The 23,933-nt window shown below is 47.5% G+C and overlaps 1 protein-coding gene and 1 pseudogene across 2 annotated transcripts; both read left to right on the forward strand.

Annotated features, from left to right (window-relative positions):
• Positions 1–643: 643 nt before the first annotated feature.
• On the forward strand, positions 644–9,660 carry LOC138419265 (cationic amino acid transporter 3-like). 2 transcript variants are annotated; one of them, XM_069551922.1, is made up of 12 exons: positions 644–711; positions 2,627–3,026; positions 3,615–3,773; positions 6,561–6,732; positions 6,969–7,081; positions 7,234–7,447; positions 7,617–7,756; positions 7,857–7,959; positions 8,141–8,340; positions 8,539–8,705; positions 8,974–9,082; positions 9,249–9,660. In XM_069551922.1, the coding sequence occupies exons 2-12, from the start codon at positions 2,648–2,650 to the stop codon at positions 9,335–9,337; spliced, it is 1,845 nt and encodes a 614-aa protein (XP_069408023.1). In that variant the 5' UTR covers positions 644–711; positions 2,627–2,647; the 3' UTR covers positions 9,338–9,660. The 2 variants fall into 2 exon arrangements, with proteins under 2 accessions (XP_069408023.1, XP_069408022.1); XM_069551921.1 differs by lacking the exon at positions 644–711 and adding an exon at positions 2,291–2,338.
• Positions 9,661–20,355: 10,695 nt separating this feature from the next.
• On the forward strand, positions 20,356–22,878 carry LOC138419291 (cationic amino acid transporter 3-like; annotated as a pseudogene).
• Positions 22,879–23,933: the final 1,055 nt, after the last annotated feature.

Genomic DNA, 23,933 nt, shown 5'->3' on the forward strand with positions numbered 1-23,933 from the left:
GCCTCCAAGGGCACCCACGCTGGGACCGGGCCCCTGCTTCAGTCCCCCACCCTCCCAGGGCAGGTCCAGGCCCACTGACTCTCTTTTGCCCCACGTCCTCCACCCTGCCGAGTTCTGTGTGGTTCTATATGGTCTTCTCCGGTGGCCAGGTGCTCCTGCCTGCTCTCATCTGCAAGATCTTTCTGCAAGATCTCCTGTGTCTGAAGGTGTCTTCCTGAGGTATCTCTGGAGACAGAGGCACTCCACACCCACCTGCTCCTCTGCCATCTCATTCCCCCTCATTTAATCAAACTAAGATGCCATCTCCCCAAAGGGACTCTCCCTGTGGGACAGCATTTTCTCAGCCAATCTGCCATTCTTATCTGGGCCAAATTGAGCACTATTTGGTCTAAATTTTAGCTATAAAACTTTGACTAATGAAAAGAAAGATGACATTTTATGATGACCTGGTGTGGCCACAAAATTCTCTGCATTCCAGAGAAAACTGGCTAAGATAAAACTTTTTGAAATTGGGTAGGAAAAAAAAAAACCCAAACAACAAAAACAACCTCCCCAAACAAAAATAAACACACAAAAACTGGTTCTTTTTGCATGTGCAGTTAGAGAAAGCTAGCTTTTAAAATACTTTTTTCCCCCCAGAATTCTGACACTGAGAGAAGACGTTCTGCTAGAAGAACATGGCTTTCCTGTGCCTTAAGACAGCGCTCTGAGGTACAAGTCTCTTATCTAATCTAATTATCTCTAGTTCCTGAGCCTGAGGGTGGGAAATGGAAAGGAAATCTTTTCAACTTTTACTTATTAAAACTGTTGATTATAATCCAGTGAGCTTTATAATATCTGATTCATGACTAGGATTAGCAAATGAAACTATTATTTCAATGCATGTATAGGCCTCATCACATTTATCCATTTCTGTGAGGTTGGACAGCTGGGTTGCTTCCAGCTTTCAGCTGTTGTGAATAATGCTGCTATGAAAATAGGTGTGCAAATATCTGTTTGAGATCCTATCTTCAGTTCTTTTGGGTGTACACCCAGCAGCGGAATTGCTGGATCAGGTGGTAATTCCAGTTTTAGTTTTTTTAAAGAACCTTACATTCCTCCTCACGGTGCACAGGGGTTCGTCAGCAGCATTTGAGCAAGAAGAAAACACAGGTCCAGAGAAGTGTATGACTTGTTCAAAGGCACAGCAGTGTTCGAGGAGCCAAGATTCAAATCAGAGTTTCCTGGGTTTTTGAATCCTTGCTCTGAACCAACACTCTAAACTTGGACTTCAGAGTATCAGGGGTGGAAGCCCCCTGATGGTGACTTGTGGGTCATCCTAGCCCTGCAGAGCAGTGTAGTGAGGGGACATTTCATGCCCCAAAGCAGCAGGAAATAGAGTCCTGTCCTTCCTGATTCAGAATAAAAGTTGATCTCTCTTCCCTCCAGGCAGGTAGTTGGGAGGCCAGTCTGCTGTGATGTTTTGACTGAGCTGGGCTTGAGTCTGTCCCTCCCTACAAATTCCATCTGCTTCTGCCCCAAAGCAGAGTCCCTGTTCCATGTCACTCTGAAGGCAACAGAACAGGAAGCTACCAGGTTCTAGGATCTTCATCATGGAAACAGGCGGAGTCTGGGATTTCTGATCCCCAAGCCCATTAGTCACTTCACCCCTATCTAAGACAGAAGGAAGTAACGATCATGACAGGTTTCCCACAACAGCAGGACAAAGATGGGCTCTAGTGTGGGCAATATCAACAAGCTAATACATAGCAGAGCTGGATTTGAAATGGCAGACCTGATTGATTTTGCTTAAAAAGAAGAAATCAGCATTCTTATCCACTCAGTTCATACCAGTTAAGCAGATACTGTGAGCCAGGCAGTGTGCCAGGTTTTGCTTCTGTAGGGGCAGAAATTTCCTTTTCTAAGCTCTTTGGCTGGTCAGACAGGCACTTCCCTGGTGGTCCAGTGGCTAAGACTCTGTGCCCACACTGCAGGGGGCCTGGGCTCCATCCGTGGTTGGAGAACTAGACCCCGTATGCCACAACTGAGTTCACCTGCCTCAACGAAAGATCTGTGTGCTGCGAATAAGACCCAGTACAGCCAAAAAAAAAAAAAAGACAGATTAGGAGATTCAATTTGCTTGTAGGGGAACCCCATAAAAGTTCTGAGACTCAAAGACTTTCAAACAACTGAGGCTCATATCCTCCCCTGACCTAAAGAGAAGGGAGTAGGAATCTTCGGCTTGAAATGGGAGGAAGAGAACCCAAGGGAAGATGGGAAAAGCAAACGACAGAGGATGAGATGGTTGGATGGCATCACTGACTCGATGGACACGAGTTTGAGGAAGCTCCAAGAGTTGGTAATGGACAGGGAGGCCTGGGGTGCTGCAGTCCATGGGGTCCCAACAACTGAGGGACTGAACTGATTCTGCTCCCCATCACTTGTCTTTAAACATTCTTTCTAGTAATTGTGAAACACATTAAGAGGCTTCTTTGTGTCTGAAGAAACCAAAGCTCAGAGATAGGAGAACTTGCCCAGTGGGTCCTTTTACCACCTGCCCCTCATCACTCCAATACTTCATGCAATTTAACTCCTAGGGTCAGGGATAGATAAACAATCTTGCTGGCTCTGTGTCTTGTTTTCTCAGCAGATCATAGCCTCCTCAACTATGTCTAGGATGGTGCATCAGTATGTTCACCAGTTTGGTCAGAAGCTGGTCCACAGGAGAGGGGAAGACACCATAAAGGAGACTGACGGTCTCAAGATTCATCTGAGCGCCACAGAGCTGGTGTTCTTGGGTGTGGGCAGGAACCTGGGAGCCGGCCTGTACATCGTGCTTGGTGCAGTGGCCAAGTACGTAGCTGGACCAGCGATTGTCGTCTGCTTCTTGGTGGCCGGCCTGTCTTCTCTGCTGTCGAGGCTCTGCTATGTGGAGTTTGATGCACGGGTACCACGCTCCTCTTCTGCGTATGTCTGCAGCTGTGTCATGATGGGACAGCTCTGGGCCTTTGTTGTTGGCTGGAACATCATACTGTTATTTTTAACTGGTGAGGTGATGGGACCAGGCAACAGGTGTGGGGGAAAGGTGTGGGGCCTAAGGTCAGGAAACTGGGAGATGGGATTGTGGTCTCATTCATGGGCACTTTGTTACCTGACTTGAGGTGGGAAATGGGTAACTGTGGCTGGAAAACCCCACAACTTCATTCTAGTCAGCTCTCTCCTGCTTTCCTTAAATAATTGGGCTGAGAAAGAGAAGGAAAGGAAATTGTGGGCACGGGTGGGAAAGAGGTGTGTCCCACAGGCTCATCACCTCATTATATTGGAGTCTTTGCTTAGCTGTTGCCTTTGAGTGATTTTTCGGAGGGGGTTGCCACTTGATTTAAAATTTCATCCCTCATCTTTTAGCCCTCCTGGTCCAACTTCCCTGTTTTCTTTCCTTGTGAAACACTGATCTCCTCCTAACATATTAAATAGAGGACCTTTTTCGTGAGTCATCTCAGTCTGCTCTCGATACCCCATGGAAAAAAAATCTTTGAGCTTATATATTTTGTATATTTTTTCCTCCAAAATACGTCCGTTGGCACTTACTAGGTGTTCAATTTTGTCTGTGAATGTTCGTTTTTCTGCTGCTGCAGCCATTGTGTGTACAGCCCGCGCCTGGAGGTACGCCTTTGACAGCCTCATTGGGGACCGCATCTCTCAGAAATTGGAGGAAACTGTCCCTCTGCATGCACCCTATTTCCTGGCCATGTATGCAGACTTTTTCGCACTGGGCCTGGTGCTGCTGCTTGCGGGTGAGTCAGCGGTTAGATATAAGATGTGATGAGGGGACTCCTATGGTGGTCCAGTGGTTAAGAATCCACCTTGCAATGTGCGGACAAGGGTTCGATCCCTGGTCAGGGAGCTAAGATCTCATGTGCTGCAGAACAATTAAGCCCAAGTCCTTAGCCTGCACACTACAACTAGAGAATCTCTGTGTGTGTGTGTCTAGTTGCTCAGTCACGTCTGACCCTTTGTGACCCTTTGGACCATAGCAAAATAGACTCCTTTGTCACTGGGCTTCTCCAGGCAAGAATACCAGAGTGAGTTACCCATTACCTTTTCCAGGGGATCTTCCTGACCTGGGAAGTGAACCCATGTCTCCTGTGTTTCCTGCATTGCAGGCAGATTCTTTATCCACTGATTCCCAAACTTTGCTGTTTGGGTCGCAACAAAAGATCCCACAGCTAAGACCCAACTCAGCCAAATTCAGTTCAGTTCAGTCATTCAGGCCTGATGGACTCTTTCTGACCCCATGGATTGCAGCACGCCAGGCTTCCCTGTCTGGCACCAACTCCTGGAGTTTACTCAAACTCATGTCCATTGAGTCAGTGATGACATCCAACCATCTCATCCTTTGTCGTCCCCTTCTTCTCTCGCCTTCAATCTTTCCCAGCATCAGGGTCTTTTCAAGTGAGTCATCTCTTCGCATCAGGTGGCCAAAGTATTGGAATTTCAGCTTCAACATCAGTCCTTCCAACGAATATTCAGGACTGATTTCCTTTAAGATGGACTGGTTGGATCTCCTTGCAGTCCAAGGGACTCCTAAGAGTCTTCTCAAACACCGCAGTTCCAAAGCATCAATTCTTTGGCACTCAGCTTTCTTCACAGTCCAACTCTCACATCCATACATGACCACTGGAAAAACCATTGCTTTGACTCAATAGACCTTTGTTGGCAAAGTAATGTCTCTGTTTTTTAATAGGCTGCCTAGGTTGGTCATAGCTTTCCTTCCAAGGAGCTTTTAATTTCATGGCTGCAGTCACCATCTGAAGTGATTTTGGAGCCCCCCAAAATAAAGTCTCTAACTGTTTCCATTGTTTCCCTTCTATTTGTCATGAAGTGATGGGGCCAGATGCCATGATCTTGGTTTTCTGAATATTGAGTTTGAAGCCAGCTTTTTCACTCTCCTCTTTCACTTTCATCAAGAGGCTCTTTAGTTCTTTTTGCTTTCTGCCATCCCTGTGGTGTCATCTGCATATCTGAGGTGATTGATATTTCTCCCAGCAATCTTGATTCCAGCTTGTGCTTCATTCAGCGTAGTGTTTCTCCTGCTGTACTCTGCATATAAGTTAAATAAGCAGGGTGGCAATATACACCCTTGACATACTCCTTTCCCAATTTGGAACCGGTCAGTTGTTCCATGTCCAGTTCTAACTGTTACTTCCTGACCTACATACAGATTTCTCAACAGGCAAGTCAGGTGGTCTGGTATTCCCATCTCTTGAAGAGTTTTCCATAGTTTGTTGTGATCTACACAGTCAAAGGTTTTGGCACAGTTAATAAAGCAGAAGTAGATGTTTTTCTGGAACTCTCTTGGTTTTTCCGTGACCCAACGATGTTGGCCATATGATCTCTGGTTCCTCTGACTTTTCTAGATCCAACTTGGACCACCTCACAGTTCAAGGGACTCTCAAGAGTCTTCTCCAACACAACAGTTCAAAAGCATCAGTTATTCAGTGCTCAGCTTTCTTTATAGTCCAACTCTCACATCCACACACGACTAGATACCAGTGAAACACACTCTGGAATTTTGACAATTTGAATATCTCCAAACCATGCCAAATATGTGGTGAATAAAATTTGCTCCCAGGTGAGAATCATTTTCTTAGACTGACATATTTTCTTCTTGGTACTGAGACAAAAGATTTTTATTTTTTATTTCAGAGGAAATTCACATAGCATAAATTTATCAATTTGCTATTTCCCCCAGCTTTACTGAGATGTAACTGACATACAGCACGATAAGGTTGAGGTGTACAATGTGCTTTTTTTTTTTTTTTTTTTTTGCTGTACTAGGTCTTTATCACTGCTCACAGGTTTTCTCTAGTTGCAGAGAGCATGGGTTACTCTTTGCTCTGATACACAGGCTTCTTGTTCTGGTGGCTTCTCTTGTTGCAGAGCACGGGCTCTAGAGCTCGGGCTCAGTAGTTACAGCACATTGGCTTGGTTGGTCTGCAGTACGTGAAATGTCCCTGGACCAGGGATGGAACCCGTGTCCCCTGCATTGGCCGGCAGACTTCCAACCACTGGACCACCAGGAAAGTCTCACAGTGACTATCTGATAGACTTGCCTATGTGAGATGATCGCCACAATAAGAAATGAACTATTAGGTCCTTCCTGTGGTCCAGTGGCCGAGACTCCTTACTCACTGTGCAGGGGACCAAGGTTCCACCCCTGGTCAGGGAACTCAGATCCTACTTAATGAAACTAAATGTTCACATGCCACAACTAAAGATTCTGTTATGCCACAGTGAAGACTCAGCCCAGCCAAATACAAATAAAATGAAAAATTTTTTAATTATAAGAAAAGAAATTAACTATCTTACGGGTACAATTCAGGGGTGCTAGTACATTCACAATGTTGTCCAGCCGTCACCTCCATTGACCTTCAGACATGTTCATCTCCCCCAAAAGACACCCTGTATCCCTGAGCATCACGGTCCATCCACCCCACCCCCACAGCCCCTAGCCCCCAGGCTGCTCCCTGGCTCTATGGACTTAGTTACTGCGCGTGTCTCGTATTCCATCTCTCCTGCAGTACTACTCGCTCTGGGAGTTCCTGAGTCAGCCTGGGTTTACAGAGTGTTCACAGTCATCAACCTTTTGGTTCTCAGCTTCATCATCGTCTCTGGCTTCATTAATGGAGACCTGCACAACTGGAAGCTCACAGAACAGGACTACACACTGTCAACAGCTGTATTCTCGTATAGGTTATGAGCGTACCCTTGGTCATATTAATGTGTGTGTGTGTGTGTGTGTGTGTGTGTGTGTGTGTGTGTAGGGAGGTCAGAGGTGAGAATCTGGTGGGGACTAAAGAGACTGAGGCTGGTGGAGCCGGATGGTGGGTTTCCTGGAGGCCAGAGTTTGTGGTATTGAGGGAAGAGTCCAGAAGTGATGGCTGAACCCCCCTCACCCACGATCTTTCTTGCTCCTTCTCTCACCACAGCTTGGGCCCTCCAGGTGCTGGAGGGTTTGTGCCTTTTGACTTTGAGGGGGTTGTCCAAGGAGCAGCTACGTGTTTCTATGCATTTGTTGGCTTTGCTGCCATTGCCGCTAGAGGTAACATGATCACTGAGTGTCCCATTGGGGGTTTGGACAGAGTTTGGGCTGCCCTTGGGCACAGAGGCTGGGAGAAGGTTAGCCTGCTTTAGGCAATTCTGTGCTTTCACCCATGGCGTTTTCCTGATCTGCTGCTTCTACCCCTTTTGCAGGCAGAAGAGACCTAAAGCCTCAGCGGTCCATCTCCCTGATCTCACTCCTCATGTGCTTTTTGGCGTATTTTGCTGTCTCAGCGGCACTCACCCTCATGGTGCCCTACTACCAGATTCATCACCACAGCCCCTTGCCCGAGGCTTTTCTCCATGTTGGCTGGGGCCCTGCCAGATATGTGGTGGCTGTTGGCGTCCTCTGTGCTCTTACGTCCAGGTCAGAGTCCGGGTTTCTCCCCATCTACTGTCAGATGCTCATGCACCCCAGCCCGTGGGACTGAGAGACAAGAGGGAAAGACATCTTGCTCCGTGTAGACTAGGGAGCGCATGCCCTGGTCTCCCCTGCTTCTCCACGTCCTCACACGTGTCTCCACTTTCTCTCCCAGCCTCCTGGGTGACATGTTCCCCATGTCCCGGTTAATCCGTGCAATGGCAGAGGACGGGCTCCTTTTCCGGGGACTTGCCCGGGTCTGTGGTCACAGAAAAATCCCCGTCGTGGCCATCATGTCTTCTGGAAGCCTTGCAGGTGAATAAGCAAAGCTCGCTCCTTCCTTGATCCATTTCCCTTAAGTGCAGTCCCAGTGGTTTCTTAATCCCACCCCACCGTTTTTGCTCCCCCATTCTAGGGATCATGGCACTACTCTTTGAGTTCAACCACATTGCAAACCTCATGGCAGCTGCGTCCCTGCTTGCTTACTCCATGGTGTCCTTCTCGGTCCTTGTTCTCAGGTGAGACCCCGCTACACCTTGACTGGGGGGCTTGGGGTCATGGGGTTAATGGGGAGGTCATCCTGGTCTGTGTCTTCATAATGCCTTCTGATTGTTCAAGAGAAGAAAGAAGTGGAATAGACAATCTGGTGTTCTGTGAATAGTGGCTGCTGTTAATATTGCCTTTAAACCTCTAACTCAGGTACCAGCCAGATCAGAATTTAAGTAAGAGTGAGAAAACGGAAGAAGAAACTGAGATGGAGCTTGTACCTGTAGGAAGCCCTTTGGACTCTGTACCTGAAGCAGGAACCTCAAACATTCTAAAGACCCTGTGGTTCCCTACCAGCACCACCCCCACCCAGAAATCTGCCCAGATTGTCTATGGATGTGCCTTCCTGCTTGGTAAGCAGTGGGGTTTCCCTTTACTCATGTTCTGAAATGGACAGGATGGAGTGAGAGTGTGTATTTTGTCAGTTAAGGGGTCTGGGAGATATGATGGCCCTTCCTGATGTTGGTGGTTTCAGGGAGGGGTGTGACCCGAGGTCCTGACATCTTTGTCTCCTGGGTCCAGCCTGTTCTCCTCCTCCTTGACCCTTGCAGTTCTCCTGCTGAGCATCCTGAGCCTGGTCCTGGCCCAGTGGCCCAGACGTGTGTTCTCTGGAGACCCCGTGCTCACAACAGTGGCTGTGCTGCTGCTGCTGCTCGTCACTGGGGTGACGGCCATCATCTGGAGGCAGCCCCAGAGCCCCAGTCCTCTTACATTCAGGGTATGTGACCTATATGTACAGAGTGTCTATGTTGAATGAAGGAGGTCTGCGTGCTTTGAGACCTAAACATCCCTTGCTGGACCAGGGAAGAAGAGGAGTTGCTGAAACCAGTGGACTCTTCCCTGATCCACACTCAGTGCTTACAAACCAGGCTCAATAGGCACTGAACACAAAGCCTGAATTGGACTGAATTGTTCCACCCACGAAGGTCAGGGTCTCCCTCTCAGACGTCTGGGTGTGTTCAGGGATGAACTGACTCTGCCCACAGGTCCCTGCTCTGCCTGTCCTCCCACTGGTGAGCATCTTCGTGAACCTTTACTTGATGATGCAGATGACCTCTGGGGCCTGGATCCTCTTTGGCATCTGGAATGCCATTGGTGAGTGACTTTCTGGGCTGAAGAGACTTCTTGAGTGACTGAGCCCAATCTTCTTCCTACCCCCTCCCCCCTAAACCGTGTCAGACACCATAATAGAAGGCTTACTGGGTATTCATAAGTGAAGAGGGCCCCTGTTTTTCTTCTTACTGTCTCATTTCCCTACCAGGATTTGCCATATACTTTGGATATGGGGTCCGACACAGCTTGGAGGAGAACAATGAGCCACCAGCCTCCACCTCCCAGACTCCAGACTAAAACACCCCTAGTGATGAAGCATCTTAGCCAAAGGAAATAGATGCTGTGTGGACCCTTCCATACACTGGAGGTATCTGCTGGTTCAAGGCGCACTTTGAGCCTCTATGGACTGTACAAGTGGAAAGCATTTAGTGCTCTGTATTTATTGCCAGCGGACAAAATGACTTAGCTATTGTATAATTTTTAAGTAAACTCTTTTAAGCTTAATATGCATCAGAAGATTGCATGCTTCATAAGTATGTAGTAAGATGAATCTTCACAAAGAAAGTATTATGATGTTACTGACAACTAGAGGAAGAAATAAAATATTAGCCTACACAGAAGACGCACCTTCTTGTACTTATTTCCAATAAGAACGAGATTGTCCCATGGGAAGGAAACTCAGGTAACTACGTATTATGTCAAGAGTTACACTTTAGGGGCTTCTCTGATGGTCCAGTGGCTAAGACTCTTTGCATGAAATGTGCCCATCTTTGCATAAAATGTTCCCTTGGTATCTCTAATTTTCTGGAGGAGATCTTTCTTCAAAATAGTCTTTCCCATTTTATTGGTTTCCTCTAGTTCTTTGCATTGATTGCTGAGGAAGGCTTTCTTATCTCTCCTTGCTATTCCTTGGAACTCTGCATTCAAATGGGTATATCTTTCCTTTTCTCCTTTGCTTTTCACTTCTCTTTTCACAGCTATTTGTAAGGCCTCCTCAGACAGTCATTTTGCCTTTTTGCATTTCTTTTTCTTGCGGATGGTCTTCATTCCTGTCTCCTGTACAATGTCATGAACCTCTGTCCATAGTTCATTAGGCACTCTATCAGAGCTAGTCTCTTAAATCTATTTTTCACTTTCACTGTATAATCATAAGGGGTTTGATTTAGGTCATACCTGAATGGTTTAGTGGGTTTTCCCACTTTCTTCAATTTAAGTCTGAATTTGGCAATAAGAAGTTCATGATCTGAGCCACAGTCAGCTCCCGGTCTTGTTTTTGCTTACGGTATAGAGCTTCTCCATCTTTGGCTGCAAAAAATACATCAAGCTGATGTCAGGGTGAGAAAAAACAATCTGTAAAAAATATATATATATACTGTACATACTTTGATTATAAAATAATTTTTTTCTAAGATATGGTGAACATTAACTGACAACATAGTGGCCACAAATCCACAATTTGTGAAAAAGGCAGCATTGGCAAAAAGTGAAGTATGTGTGTACATGTGTAATCAACACGCATAAAATACATACCCGTATAAGATATATGGATTAAGGGTACGCTTTACTTGTTTCACTACAAAAAATAGTTAAGACCTACTTAGTTAAAGGAGACAACTGGAGCCTGACTGCACGTCTCCCCAAAGGGCCAGGTCCTGACTGGGTGTCAGGCAAATTTTCCTGAGAAGAAATGGCATCTAGGGGACTTCCCTGGTGGTCCAGTGGATAAGAATCCACCTTCCAATCCAGAAGACACAGGTTCAATCCCTGGTTCAGGAAGATTCCACATGCCTCGGAGCAGCTCAGACTCTGTCCAAAACTACTAAGCCTGCGCTCGAGAGCCTGAAGCCACGGCAGCCAGCAGCCCCTGCACCCCAACCGGAGAGTAGCCCCCACTCCCCGCAAACAGAAAGAACTCAAATGCAGCAGAAAAGACCCAGCACAGACAACATCATAAATAAATAAAGGAAATGATAGAAATGAGGTCTCCTTTGTCTATTAATGATCAGGTTGTCACCCGTCCAACCCCTGCTATCTGGGTCGGTCACACCTGCATTAACAGCAAGTGATGCTGAAAGCTCAGCCTCTCTGAACACCAGTGTGGAGTCCAACCTCAGAGGCAGAGTTCTGGGTGGAGGAGGAAAGAACAGTTTTATTGCTTTGCCAGGCCCAGGGGACAGAACGAACTCCTGCCATTGAAACTGAGTCCTGACCCAGGCGAGTTCAGTGAGGAGTTTTATGGCAACTATTCAGGAAGCAGTTGCTGACAGATCAGGGTGTGTGCAGGGTCCCAGGCGGTAGGTCTCCTAATCTTCAGGAAGATTAAAATTTAAAGGGTCTCTGGTCCCTTTAATTTTGCTTCAGGTGGTTTCTCAGCAGCTCCTTCCATGATTCAGTTCACTTCAGTGCATTTCCTCAGTCGTGTTCAACTCTCTGCAACCCCGTGGACTGCAGCACGCCAGGTCTCCGTGTCCATCACCAACTCCCGGAGTCCACCCAAACTCATGTCCACTGAGTCAGTGATGTCATCCAACCATCTCATCCTCTGCCGTCCCCTTCTCCTCCTGCCTTCAATCTTTCCCAGCATCAGGGTCTTTTCAGAAGAGTCAGCTCTTCACATCAGGTGGGCAGAGTATTGGAGTTTCAGATTCTGTGAGCAGCAACTGCTTGAAGCTGCCCTTTGGAACTCAGAGCAGGTCAGGGAAGCTAAGTCTGGATGCAAGAAACAAGGGACAGAAATGAACTTACTTACAAATCAGGAGACTCACAGACTTAGGAAATGAATTTATGGTTGCCAGGGGAAGCGATAGCTAGGGACTTTGGGAGGTCAGGTACACACTGCTATATATAAAATGGAAAAGCAGCCAGGACCTACTGTAGACACAGGGAATCTGCTCAGTGTTGGGTGCAGCCTGGACGGGACGGGACTTGGGGGAGAATGGACACAAGTCCATGTGAGACTCAGTCCCTTCGCTGTTGACCTGAACCTACGGCACCATCATTCCTTGGCTACACCCCACTACAAAATGTTTTTGGTATTTAAAATACTTTTGAAAAAGGAACAGGGGACAGAAAAAAGCCTTCATTCCCAGGAGCCCCATATGGTCCTGAGGTAGGAGCTAGTGGGCTCTATGCTGGGCATTTACAATTAGACTTCTGTTTACATTTCCTGAAGAAGGAGACAGGGGGCTCTAGGCTAGAGAGTTACAAGCAGCCTCCTGTTGGCTCTTCAAGATGGAAATGACAAGAACAGAGTGAGTAGCTGGACTTTGTCACCTGTGGACACTTTCAGGCAACAACTGTGGCAGGCCTAAACCCTCTTTGATTTAGAGGTCAAGAGTGACAGATTTCCCAGCCTTGTGGCCAGGGAGACATGGCACATGTTGAGGGTGAGAGAGGAGGAGGGCTTCCCCCCATAACAGGAGGTGCCAGGACCCACCCCATCCCATGGCCTCCCAGCTGGAATACAACCTGAAAAAAAGTTGTGCAGGCGAGTGGGTGAGGGTCCTAGGGCAGGTCAGTTGTGTTAAAAGAAAGTGGATAATTGGCTAAAGATAAACAAACCCAGAAGAACTGCCCTTATGAATAATTTTACTGACTTTGTTGGGTTATGGGGCTCCTCCTCCTGGGAGGACGCCCACACTCTTTCTCTCCAGCTGTGTGTCTCTGCCTCGCTTCTGTCTTAACTGAGCAAACTTCCTCTGAGTGCTCTCTCACTTGCTGTGCTGTCTCTAATAATACATTTTGTACCTGTTTTAGATTAAAAAAATTTTTTTTTCTCCTTGAGAAATGCATTTTTGGAGGCAAGAGTCAGGGGAACCTTGTCTCTAGCCTCTGGCCCCTGGTGGACGAGCGGCTAGGAGTCCTGGTTTTCATCCAGGCCACCCGGGTTCAATATCCGCACACAGAGCTAAGCCACCCCTCATGGCTGGCTCTCTCCGAGAACACCTGATGCTGAAACCCAGGATTTCAAGGTAAACCGCAGGTCTCCCCAAACTGCTGGCTGGGGACCTCTGAGTCTCTCTCTCCCATGAGAACTTGCTTGCTGTCACTCTCTGCTTCCAAGACGCACAGGTTTCCGTCTAGATTCACTCAGTGAAGGAGCGCAAGTTAGGTTTTCCTCTGTCCTCTCCCTCTGTCTCTTGCTCTCCTTGAATCGCAACCCCCCCGCGGGTCCTCACCCCAGCAGTGCGTCCTCATCAACACTGCGAGCCGTGTGCAGGGACTCCTTGCTGGCACCATCAGCATATTGCTCCCTGCTACACACCACACTTTATTTCCTAGGGGCGGTAGAAAAATTACAGCCCCCGGGCCCTCCAGTAAATTTCTTCTCAAGCAGCGCACCAGCACACACACTGTGCCTTTCTCTCTTTTCATCCTGTGATTTTCTTTCCTACTTTTCTTGAGAAGACCAAGGTTTGATCTCTGGGTTGGACGATCCCTGGAAAAGAGAATGGAAACTCACTCCAGTGTTTTTGCCTGGAAAATTCCATGAATAGAGAAGCCTAGCAGGCTATAGTCCATGGTGTAGCAATGAGTTGGACAGAACTGAGCGATTAACACTTTCTCTTTCAAGGTTTCTTTTTCAACTAAGCTTTAAGTCCCCTTCAACTTTACCTTCGATGCCACACAAACAAGTGCAATGCTATCAGGCATAATTCTGGTTCTTTTGTGAGAGTGTTTTAAGTCACAGCAGTAACCCAGCTACTTTGTCAATTGCCTTGCAATCAAATTTTAAATGTGAAAACCTCTAGAGACCATTGATATAATATTTGGCTGTGTCTAGTCTTTGTCGCTGGCTTTCTCTAGTTATCTGAGCCGGGGTGGCTCTCCAGTTGTGGCTTACACGCTTCCCTTGTGGTCACATCTCCTTCTGCGGAACCCGGGCTCAGGGTGCGGGCTTCCGTGTTGTGGTGCACAACAGCATGTGGAAGCTTCCGCATGGAAGCATCCAGCTGCATTTTCAGGTGGATTCTTTACCCCTGGACTCAGCAGGGAAGTTTATAGTCAGACTTTAAACATGACTTGTGAAGTCTCTTTTTATATCTAGTTGTGATTTCACTCTGATGCCTTTCCAAAAGTGTTACCTCTTCAAGATCTATAGAGAGGGCTTTCAAAAATTGAATTAAAATTAATTAGGTAAATAGATGTTGTTATTAACAGTAAGCTGTTGCCACACTGGAGTATGGATTTCTCTGTTAAGATAACAATGTTTTCTTGGAGTGCTGCTTTTAAGAACAGACTGTGTGAACTCTTTGGGTCCAAGTGATTTGTATTTGCTTTTGAGATCTTTCGTTACTTTGGTTGAGAAAATAAGGACTATTTCACAGTGATCTCTGAAGATTATGGCACATGTAAATAAAGTTCATTCTGCTTCTACAAAACTTAACTTTCATTGTCAGAATTTTGCTACCTTGATATCCTTGTAGCATAGCTACTGAAAATGAAAGTGTTAGTCACTTAGTCTTGTCTGACTCTTTGCGACCCCCTGGACTGTAGCCCGCCAGGTTCCTCTGTCCATGGGATTCTCCAGGCAACAATACTGGAGTGGGTTGCCATTTCCTTCTCTAGGGATCTTCCTGACCCAGGGATCGAACACGAGTCTCCTGCATTGCAGGCAGGTTTTTGCCATCTGAGCTACCAGTTAAGAGCATGGCAACAGTCTACTTCTAACTGAGGGGATTTAAAAGGGGTAAACAATGGCTGTTGATTAAACATTCAGGGCTCTGGGACACCTGAGACGACTGCTCAGCTTTTCCTGACTCCCTGGCTAATCTCATTTTGTATGATGGGTTTAAGCCTTTCCTGGCTGCAGGATTGATGTCTTCACAATGAAAAGAAAACTGTAAAACAAGTAAATGTTTCCCACTTGGGGTATGCCTTCCACAATATCCAGTAATCAAGGTACTCACCTCACTGGACAAATCATACCAGCCTTAACAAAAGCCTCACAAACTTCTTGAAACTCTCACTGCCACTCTCATCCTTAATCATCAGGCCAGGTCAACAGAACTAATAGAAAAACTGGACTCAGATGCAACAGAAATGAATTACATGGCATTAAATGAACTGCTGGGCTTCCCTGATGGCTCGGATGGTAAGAACCTGTCTGCAATGCAGGAGACTCGAGCTTGATCCCTGGGTCTGGAAGATCCCTGGGTCTGGAAGATCCCCTGGAGGAGGAAATGGCAACTCACTCCAGTATTCTTGCCTGGGAAACCCCATGGACAAAGGAGTCTCGCGGGCTGCAGTCCATGGAGTTGCAAAGATTTGGACACAACTGAGTGGAGAAGGCAATGGCACCCCACTCCAGTACTCTTGCCTGGAAAATTCCATGGATAGAGGAGCCTGGTAGGCTGCAGTCCATGGGGTCGCGAAGAGTCGGACACAACTGAGTGACTTCACTTTCACTTTTCACTTTCCTGCATTGGAGAAGGAAATGGCAACCCACTCCAGTGTTCTTGCCTGGAGACTCCCAGGGACGGGGAAGCCTGGTAGGCTGCTGTCTCTGGGGTCGCAGAGTCGGACACAACTGAAGCGACTTAGCAGCAGCAGCAGCAGAGTGACAAATACCCACAAATGAAATGCTAAATATGATTATAATTTTACGACTTTTGTCTGACATATTATGATTGGCTTCTGATTACTATTTTTTCAGACATAAAGCAGCTGTTCTCTTGAAGCTATGTATGATTTACAACACTTTGGTAATTTACACCTATGGGTAAAATTAAAACATTTTTCTTTTGTCTTAGGCTGGTCGCTTCAGAAATCAGATTATGAACAGCCTTAATGGGTAAATGAAATGGACTATCTGCGGACATGTGCAGAAATTTCAAAATATTTGGGGGATCTCTGGTAGAAAGAAATCCACTTAGCGAAATCTGATGGCAGACCTTTGACTTGGCTTTCTTGGCCATGAAAAGTCTTTCGGAAATTTAGTCAGAGACTCTTGAGTTACACCAGAGTCAGTGTGAAGGAATCTACGTACTCAATGAACCTGAAATCAGCCATGTCTGTGGGTTCAAATCCAGCTCCACTACATACCAGCTTGTCCGATTTTGCACAAAATGCACACCACTTTTGTCTTCCTTTCCTGAACGATGCAAGAAAATAGTTATCATTATTCCCTCCCCTCCTTGACAGGTGTGATTATTTAAGAGACTTGGTGATTAGAGAGCTCGGATTACAGGTTTACACCAAGGGTCCTGAACCTGAGAGCTTCCTGTTTCACTGCTTGCTGAGCGAAATGGAAATCTGGTTTAGGTCAAAATGAGATGGAACTTGTAGGGAGGGCCAGACTCTAGCTCAGCTTGGTCAAAGCATCAAACCAGAGTGGCCTCCCACATGAGATAGGAGATACATGGGTCAAGGCTCGGCATTTCTCACCAGCCTCCTGTCTACCTTTCCTGGGGAAGGAGGCGGGTGGGCTCAGTGCTGGATATTTACAATCAGCCTCCTGTTCACACTTCAAGACAGAAATAACAAGAAGAGAGTAAATAGCTGGACTTTGCCTCCTGGGAACACTTCAAGACTACAGTTATGGCATGGCTTAACACTGATTAAAAGGTCACGAGGTCACATATTTTCCACCCTTGGGGCAAAGGAGACACTGCACATGCACAGAAAGGTTCCCTGGGAGATAAAAAGAGGGAGTGTCACCCCTAATGGGAGATGGACGCTAAGGGCCTCCTTCATATGGATGCTGAGGGCCTCCTTCACCTGGCTCTGGACTAGAAGCCATCTTGGAAGAAATGCTGCACATGAGTTTTAGGGAGGGTCCTAGGGCAGGGCAGGTGATTGGAAAAAGAAACCAGATAATTGAATAAAGTCAAACAAACCTGGAGGAGCTGCCTTGTACGAATGATTTACCTGCTTCTTTACGGGGCTCCTCCTCACTAGGGGGGACGCCCACACCCTTTCTCTCCAGGTGTGTAACTGCCTCACTTCTGTCTTAAATAAACTGTTTCTCTGTGTGCTCTCCTGCTTATTGTGTCTCTAATAATTAACTGCTTTTGTCATTTTAATTTTTTTAAACAGTGTTTGCCTGTGTGAAAACACATTTTTCAGTGGGGGCAAAAGTCAGGGCAATCTTGTTTCTAGCCTCTAGCCCCTGGTGGATGAGCGGCTGGGATTCCTGGTTTTCATCCAGGCTTCCCAGATCCAATTCCTGAGCAGAGAACGTAGACTTTGCTTCAAGCCACCGCTCGCTCAGGGCTGCCTCTCTCTCTCTGAGATCAACCCCACTCGGTTACAGAAGATGAGATGAGCAAATGATTGATTGACAAATGTTCGCCTCTCCTCGCTGACATCTAAGACAAGAAGTTCTCTCTGGTAGTAGCTCTCTTCCTGACATAGGCACCGTAAGCTGAATTATTTTGATCAGTTGAGAGAGAGGCAAGGAGTTTTTCTTGAGGCTGCAGCCTATAGGGTCTGAATCGCCTTCAACTCATGGACAGAGGAGCCTGGTGCATACAGTCTATAGGGTCACAAAGAGTTGGACGCAACTTAGTGACTTAGCATGCATGCACGCTCAAGACAGTCTGCCTACCGAAGTGGCGCATTTTAGAGTGACACAGTCCCCACTCCAGTGCTCTTGCCTGGACAATCCCATGGATGGAGGAGCCTGGTGGGCTGCAGTCCGTGGGGTCACGAAGAGTCGGACACGACTGAGCGACTTCACTTTCACTTTTTACTTTCATGCACTGGAGAAGGAAACGGCAACCCACTCCGGTGTTCTTGCCTGGAGAATCCCAGGGACGGGGCAGCCTGGTGGGCTGCTGTCTGTGGGGTCGCACACGACTGAAGCGACTTAGCAGCAGCAGTAGCAGTCTCCTCCGCCTTGCTTCTTTTGAAACAAACTTTCCAGTAACTTTGAAACATACAAAGAGTTTCATTTATGTTTAAGAAACCAAATCTCAGGGATGGAGAACTTGTTCAGTGTGTCCTCTTACCACCTGCTCCCCATCACTCCATCGCTCCTTGGAATTGCCCTCCCAGGGCCAAGGGCAGGGGGACACCGTTGACGGCTTGCTGTGTTGTTTTCTCAGCAGATCGGAGCCTCAACTGTGTCTAGGATGTGGTGTCAGGATGTTCACCAGTTTGGTCAGAAGCTGGTCCACCGGCGGTAGCTGGAGCCCAGGGAGGGGTCTGAGAGGCATGTGGCCCGATGTCTGAACACTCTGGACCTGGTGGCCTTGGGTGTGGGCAGCAGCCTGGGAGCTGGCGTGTACACTGTGGCTGGTGCCGTGGCCACATACACAGCTGGGCCAGCGATCGTCATCTGCTTCTTGATGGCCGGCCTGTCATCTCTGTTGTCTGGACTCTGCTATGCGGAGCTGGCGGCCCGGGTACCACGTTCCAGTTCTGTGTATCTCTACAACTATGTTGTCATGGGTCAGCTGTGTTCCTTCCTCACTGGCTGGAACCTCATCCTGTCCTAAGCTGTTGGTGAGAGGATGGGGGGTGGGGGGAGGTGTGGGCTTAAGATCAGGAAGCGAGATTGAGGGGGGTCTTCATTCATTCATGGGTACTTTGTTATTAGACTTGCAGGGGGAAGGGGATAATAGTGGCAGGAAAACCCCACAACTTCATTCTCCTCAGCTCTATCCTGCTTTCCTTTAATGATGGACCACGAACCCAGAAGGAAAGGGAACCTAGGGTGTGGGTGAGAGGGAGGCTTGTCCCACAGCTCATCCTCTCACCATTTTCAAGTCTTTGCTCAGCTGTTATCTTTGTAGGATTTTCCTTTAAGACTACCATTTCAACCCTCATCCCCCAGTACCTCAGTTTGTATTTCCCTGTATTCTTTTCTTGCATAATATTTATTTTCATCTAGCATATTGAATAGTTGACCTATTTTGTCAGTTACCTGGGTCTGCTCTTCCCACCCCAAGAAGAGATAACTGCCTGTGGTTAAGTACTTTATCTATTTTTTTTTTTTAAAACACATCCTATGTCACATGGTGGGTGCATGCGTGCTAAGGTGCTTCAGTCGTATCTGACTCTTTGAGACTCCATGAACTGTAGCCCACTAGGCTCCCTTGTCCATGGAATTCTCCAGGCAAGAATACTGGAGTGGGTTGTCATGCCCTTCTCCAGGGGTTCTTCCCGACCCAGGGATTGAACCTACTTCTCTTATGTCTCCTGCATTGACAGGTGAGCTCTTTACCACTGGTGCCCTCTGGGAAGCCCATGTCACATGGTAGGGGATCAAGCAGTTTTGTTAATGAATATTCTTTCTGCTTCTGCAGCCGCTGCCTGTGTGTCCAAGGCCTGGAGCATCACCTTTGACAGTCTGTTTGGGAACCACATCTCTCAGGCATTACAGGGAACTTTCTCTCCATATTTGCCCTCTTTCCTGGCCACGTTCCCAGACTTTGTTGCTCTGTCTGTGGTGCTGGTGATGATCAGTGAGAAGGGACAGAGACAGGATGAGAAGAGAGGGGTGTGGAGCAGGAGCTAGGGAGGAAAAGGCTTGGGTGGCAGAATGTGTGGGGTTAGGACTGGAAGGAAAGGTGGCAGGAGCTGTTTTTTATCCTTGGCACCATTGACAGTTTGGGCTGGATCATTCTTGGTGTGAGGGGCTGTCCTGTGCATGTTAGGGTTTTAAGAAAAACATTGTAGGGTGTTGAGTGTCATCCCTGGCCTTTAATCACTAGACACCAGGGATGCCTGCCCTCCCCCCAAACTGGGACAATCAGAATGTCTCCAGACAGTGTGCCAACTGCTTGGGGGACAAAATCACCCTTGCTCATAAACATTTACTTAGACCAACAAGTTTCTTCCTCTGTACTGAGATCAAACATTGTTTTTTAATTGAGAGGATATTATGATAGCATAAAATTAAATATTCTATTATTCTTTCCCAGCTTTACTGAGATATAACTGATGTACAGTGTGGTATAAGTCAAGGTGTACAATGCAAAGATTTGATAGGCTTATTGCAAGATGATCACTACGATAAGAAATTAACCATCTGAAAGTGTATAATTCAGTGGCACCTAGTACAGTCACAATATAGGGCAACCATAACCTCTATCTGATTGCAAACATGTTCATCACTCATAAAGGAAACCCCGTAACCCATTGAGCAGTCCATTGAACACATCTGAATGCAGTGACAACTATATGTTAGGAGGAGGGTACTCCTGGTCATAGTAATGCATGGAGGGGGAGGAGGTGCAAGCTGGCAATACAGTTGAGACTAAAGAGATCTGGGCTGATGGATCCAATGGTGAGAATCCTGGAGCCTAGGGCCTGTGGTATAAAGGGGGGAGTCCAGTAGAGATGGCTGAACTCACCTCACTCATCTTTCTTGCTCCTTCTCTCACCATTGCTTGGGCTATCTGGGCTCTGGAGGGTTTGTACCCTCTGGCCTTGATGGGATTCTTCAAGGAGCAGCTCTATGTTTCTATGCGTATTTTGGTGTTAAAGCCATTCTCACTACAGGTAACACGGTCATGGCATGTCCCGTTGGGGGTGTGGGCACAGTTTGGGCTGCCTTTGGGCGCAGGAGTTGCTAGAAGATGAACAAGGTTTTGGAGGTGCAAAAGGAAAGGATTTTTTCTGATTTCAATCCGGTGTGTTTTCCTGACCCAGTACTTCCTCCTCTCCTGCAGGAAAAGAAGCCTGAAATCCTCAGCGTTCCGTCCCCTTGAGCACGGTGATCTCCATTCACACCTGCTTTTTGGTGTATTTCGGTGTCTCAGTGGCGCTCACCCTCATGGTGCCGTACGACCAGATTCAGCCTTACAACCCCTTCCCACAGGCTTTCCTCCATGTCGGGCGGGACCCGGCCAGATATATCACGGCTCTTGTCTTCCTCTGTGCTCTTTTATAGAGGTCGGTGTCAAAGCTTCTCCCGGTCTACTGTGAGATTCTCAGACAGTCTTTCCATTGGCATTGAGAGACAAGAGGGCAAGACACAACACCCGGCGTAGACTAGGGGGCAGAAGCCCGGGTCTGTCCTGCCTCTCTGCGTCTGCACAATGTCTCCATATTCTCTTCCAGCCTCCTGGGCGCCATGTCTCAGGTGATCTATGACATGGCAGAGGACGGACTGCTTTTCCGGGACTTACCCGGATCCACGCCCACACAAAGACCCCCGTCATTACCAGTGTGGCTTTTGGAACTCTGGCAGGTAAATAAACAAAAACTCACTCCTTCTTTGATCAAGTTCCTTAGCTTGGCTATTTCCTCCAGCCTCTCACTCCCTTCTCCATCTTGTCTGTGCCCTCATTCTAGGGGTCTTGGCATTACTCTTCGACCTCCTTGATATCGTGGAACCTATGTTAATTGGGGTCCTGCTTGCTTATATCCTCGGGACGTTTTCTGTTCTCGTTCTTAGGTGAGACTCCTTCACGACACCTTGGTTGAGAGCTCTCGGACTCAGGAGAATTGATGGGGAGGTCTTCTGCCCTCAAGCTGTGTTTTCTAATGTCCTGTTAGGGTGAAGTCAGGACAGTTACGGATTAGGCTGTGTGATGTTAAATGAGGATGGCCTGCTGTACATATTGCCTGGACATTTCTAGAGCAGGTACCAGCCAGATCAGGATTTCAGGAAGGAGAAAACAGAGGAAGAAACTGAGATGGAGCCTGAAATCAAAGAAAATCCTCTGGAAACTGAACCTAAAGCAGGAACCTCAAACATTCTGAAGAGTCTGTGGTTCCCTCCCAGCACCACCCCCACCCAGAAATCTGGCCAGATTGTCTATGGATGTGCCTCGCTGCTTGGTGAGCAGTGGGATTTCCCTTTAGTCATATTCTGAAACTGACTGGATAGGGTAGGAGTGTGTATTTTGTCAGTTGAGGAGTCTTAGAGATACAATGTCCCTTCCTGATGTGGGCAGCCTGGGGAGAGGTGTGACCCGAGGTCCTGATGTCTTTGGCTTCTGGGTCCAGCCTGTTCTCCTCCACCTTGACCCTTGCAGTTCTCCTGCTGAGCATCCTGAGCCTGATCCTGGCCCAGTGGCCCAGATCCTGGAGACCCCTTGCTCACAACAGTGGCTGTGCTGCTGCTGATGCTCATCACTGGGGTCACGGTCATCATCTGGAGGCAGCCCCAGAGCCCCAGTCCTCTTCACTTCAAGGTAGGTGACCTTACATGCCCAGAGTGTCCACCTTGAGTAAATGAAGTCGTGTGCTTTGAGGTCTAAACATCCTTCTCTCAACCAGGAAAGAGGGGGAATTGCTGAAACCCTGATCTACACTCAATGCTTTGCATACACTGTCTGAGTAGGCACTGAACGCCCAGCTGGAATAGGACTGGAGTCTCTCTGCCCACATGTGGGGCAGGGTCTCCCTTTCAGACGTCTGGGCTGTGTCAAGGGATGAACTGACTCTGCCCACAGGTCCCTGCTCTGCCTGTCTTCCCACTGGTGAGCATCTTTGTGAATGTTTACCTGATGACACAGATAACCTCTCTGACATGGGCCCAATTTAGTGTCTGGAATGCCATTGGTAAGTAACTTTCTGGGATAAAGAGGCCTCTTGAGTGACTGAATCCAACCCTCTTCCTACCACCTCTCCCCATCACTGTGTCAGATGCCCTAATGGAGGCCTGTTGGGCATTTGCAAGTGAGCAGAGTACCTGCTTTTCCTCCTCACTGTCTCATTTCCCTACTAGGACTTGCCATATACTTTGGATATGGGATCCGACCAGCTTGGAGGAGAACAATGAGCCACAGCCACCAGCCTCCGCCTCCCAGACTCTTGACAAAAACACCCCTAGTGATGAATGGTCTTAACCACAGGAAACAGCTGCTCTGTGGAGTCCCTCCCTGCACTGGAGGACCTGCAGGTTCACAGGGCACTTTGAGCTTCTGTGAGGTGTGAAGGTGAAATGCATTTAGGGACCTATATTTATCGCCAGTGGACAAACAACCTTAAAGTTGTCTAATTTTTAAGTACTCTTTTCAAAGTGTGACATTCATAGAAAATAGCCCCTGCTTCGTTAAGTGTGCAGCAAGATGACATTTCACAAAGAATGCACAGCAAAGTAGTCAGCAACTGGAGGAAGAAATAAAATATCCACCTGCATCCAAGAAGCTCTTCCTCAGGACTCCCCTGGGAGCCCAGGGGTTGGGAATTGGCCTGCCAGCGCAGAGGATACTGGGTCGATCTGTGGTTCGGGAGAATTCCACGTGCCGGGGGCAACTGGGCCCGCGCACCGCAGCTCCTGAGCCCACGAAGCCCACGGCCCAGGCTCCGTAACAAGAGAAGCTGCCTCACTGAGCAGCCCGTGCCCGCAGCCAGAGCGGCGCCCAGGTGCAGCGGCGAAGACCTGGCATAACCGACCATAAACAAATGTTAAAGAGGCTCTTCCTTGGGGCTCTCTCCAGCAAACACACAAATATCGCCACAGGGGAAGGAAAGGCAGGTAACTACATATTGTGTCCAGTGCTGCATTTGAAATACTAGGACACAAACAAGGTGGAAGTAAAGGGAAGGGAACAGATACCCTTTGCAAACAGTGGTACAAGGAACCCCGGGCAGCTATGTTACTATCAAATGAAGCAGACTTTAGGAAGAGGAGAAAAACAGCAGATAAAGTGGCTCATTTCATCATGATAGAAAGAAATGATCAATTTTCCTTTTCCCCCCAGATTTATTGGGACATAGTGTAACTTTGGGGAAATGATTGTTTTCCTTCAATTTTCTGTTACAAACTCTTAGAGTTACATACTAGAGTTGATGAAGCAAATTTCTCAATTTAAAAAGAAAAAAACCTGCATTGTCAGAGGTGTGGGAAATAAGTGGTAAGTAATGGTTGGTTGACAAATTGTTACAATTGAGTGCAACTGAAAGATAGGAGGCAAAACTGGATAGACATGATAGTTATTGCAGAACAGGGTGCTTGAAATTGAGATTATGGACCTTCAGGATATTGACAATA

The sequence above is a fragment of the Ovis canadensis genome, chromosome 14 (assembly GCF_042477335.2).
Source record: "Ovis canadensis isolate MfBH-ARS-UI-01 breed Bighorn chromosome 14, ARS-UI_OviCan_v2, whole genome shotgun sequence".
Lineage (NCBI taxonomy): Eukaryota > Metazoa > Chordata > Mammalia > Artiodactyla > Bovidae > Ovis > Ovis canadensis.

What these genes read in the sequence shown, in the direction of transcription:
- LOC138419265 (XM_069551921.1), top strand. Translation starts at nt 2,306, where the DNA reads ATGGACACGAGTTTGAGGAAGCTCCAAGAGTTG. An exon ending in CATACTGTTATTTTTAACTG is followed by an intron (nt 3,027 to 3,614) that starts GTGAGGTGATGG and finishes CTGCTGCTGCAG; the next exon opens with CCATTGTGTGTACAGCCCGC. An exon ending in TTCTCGGTCCTTGTTCTCAG is followed by an intron (nt 7,960 to 8,140) that starts GTGAGACCCCGC and finishes CCTCTAACTCAG; the next exon opens with GTACCAGCCAGATCAGAATT.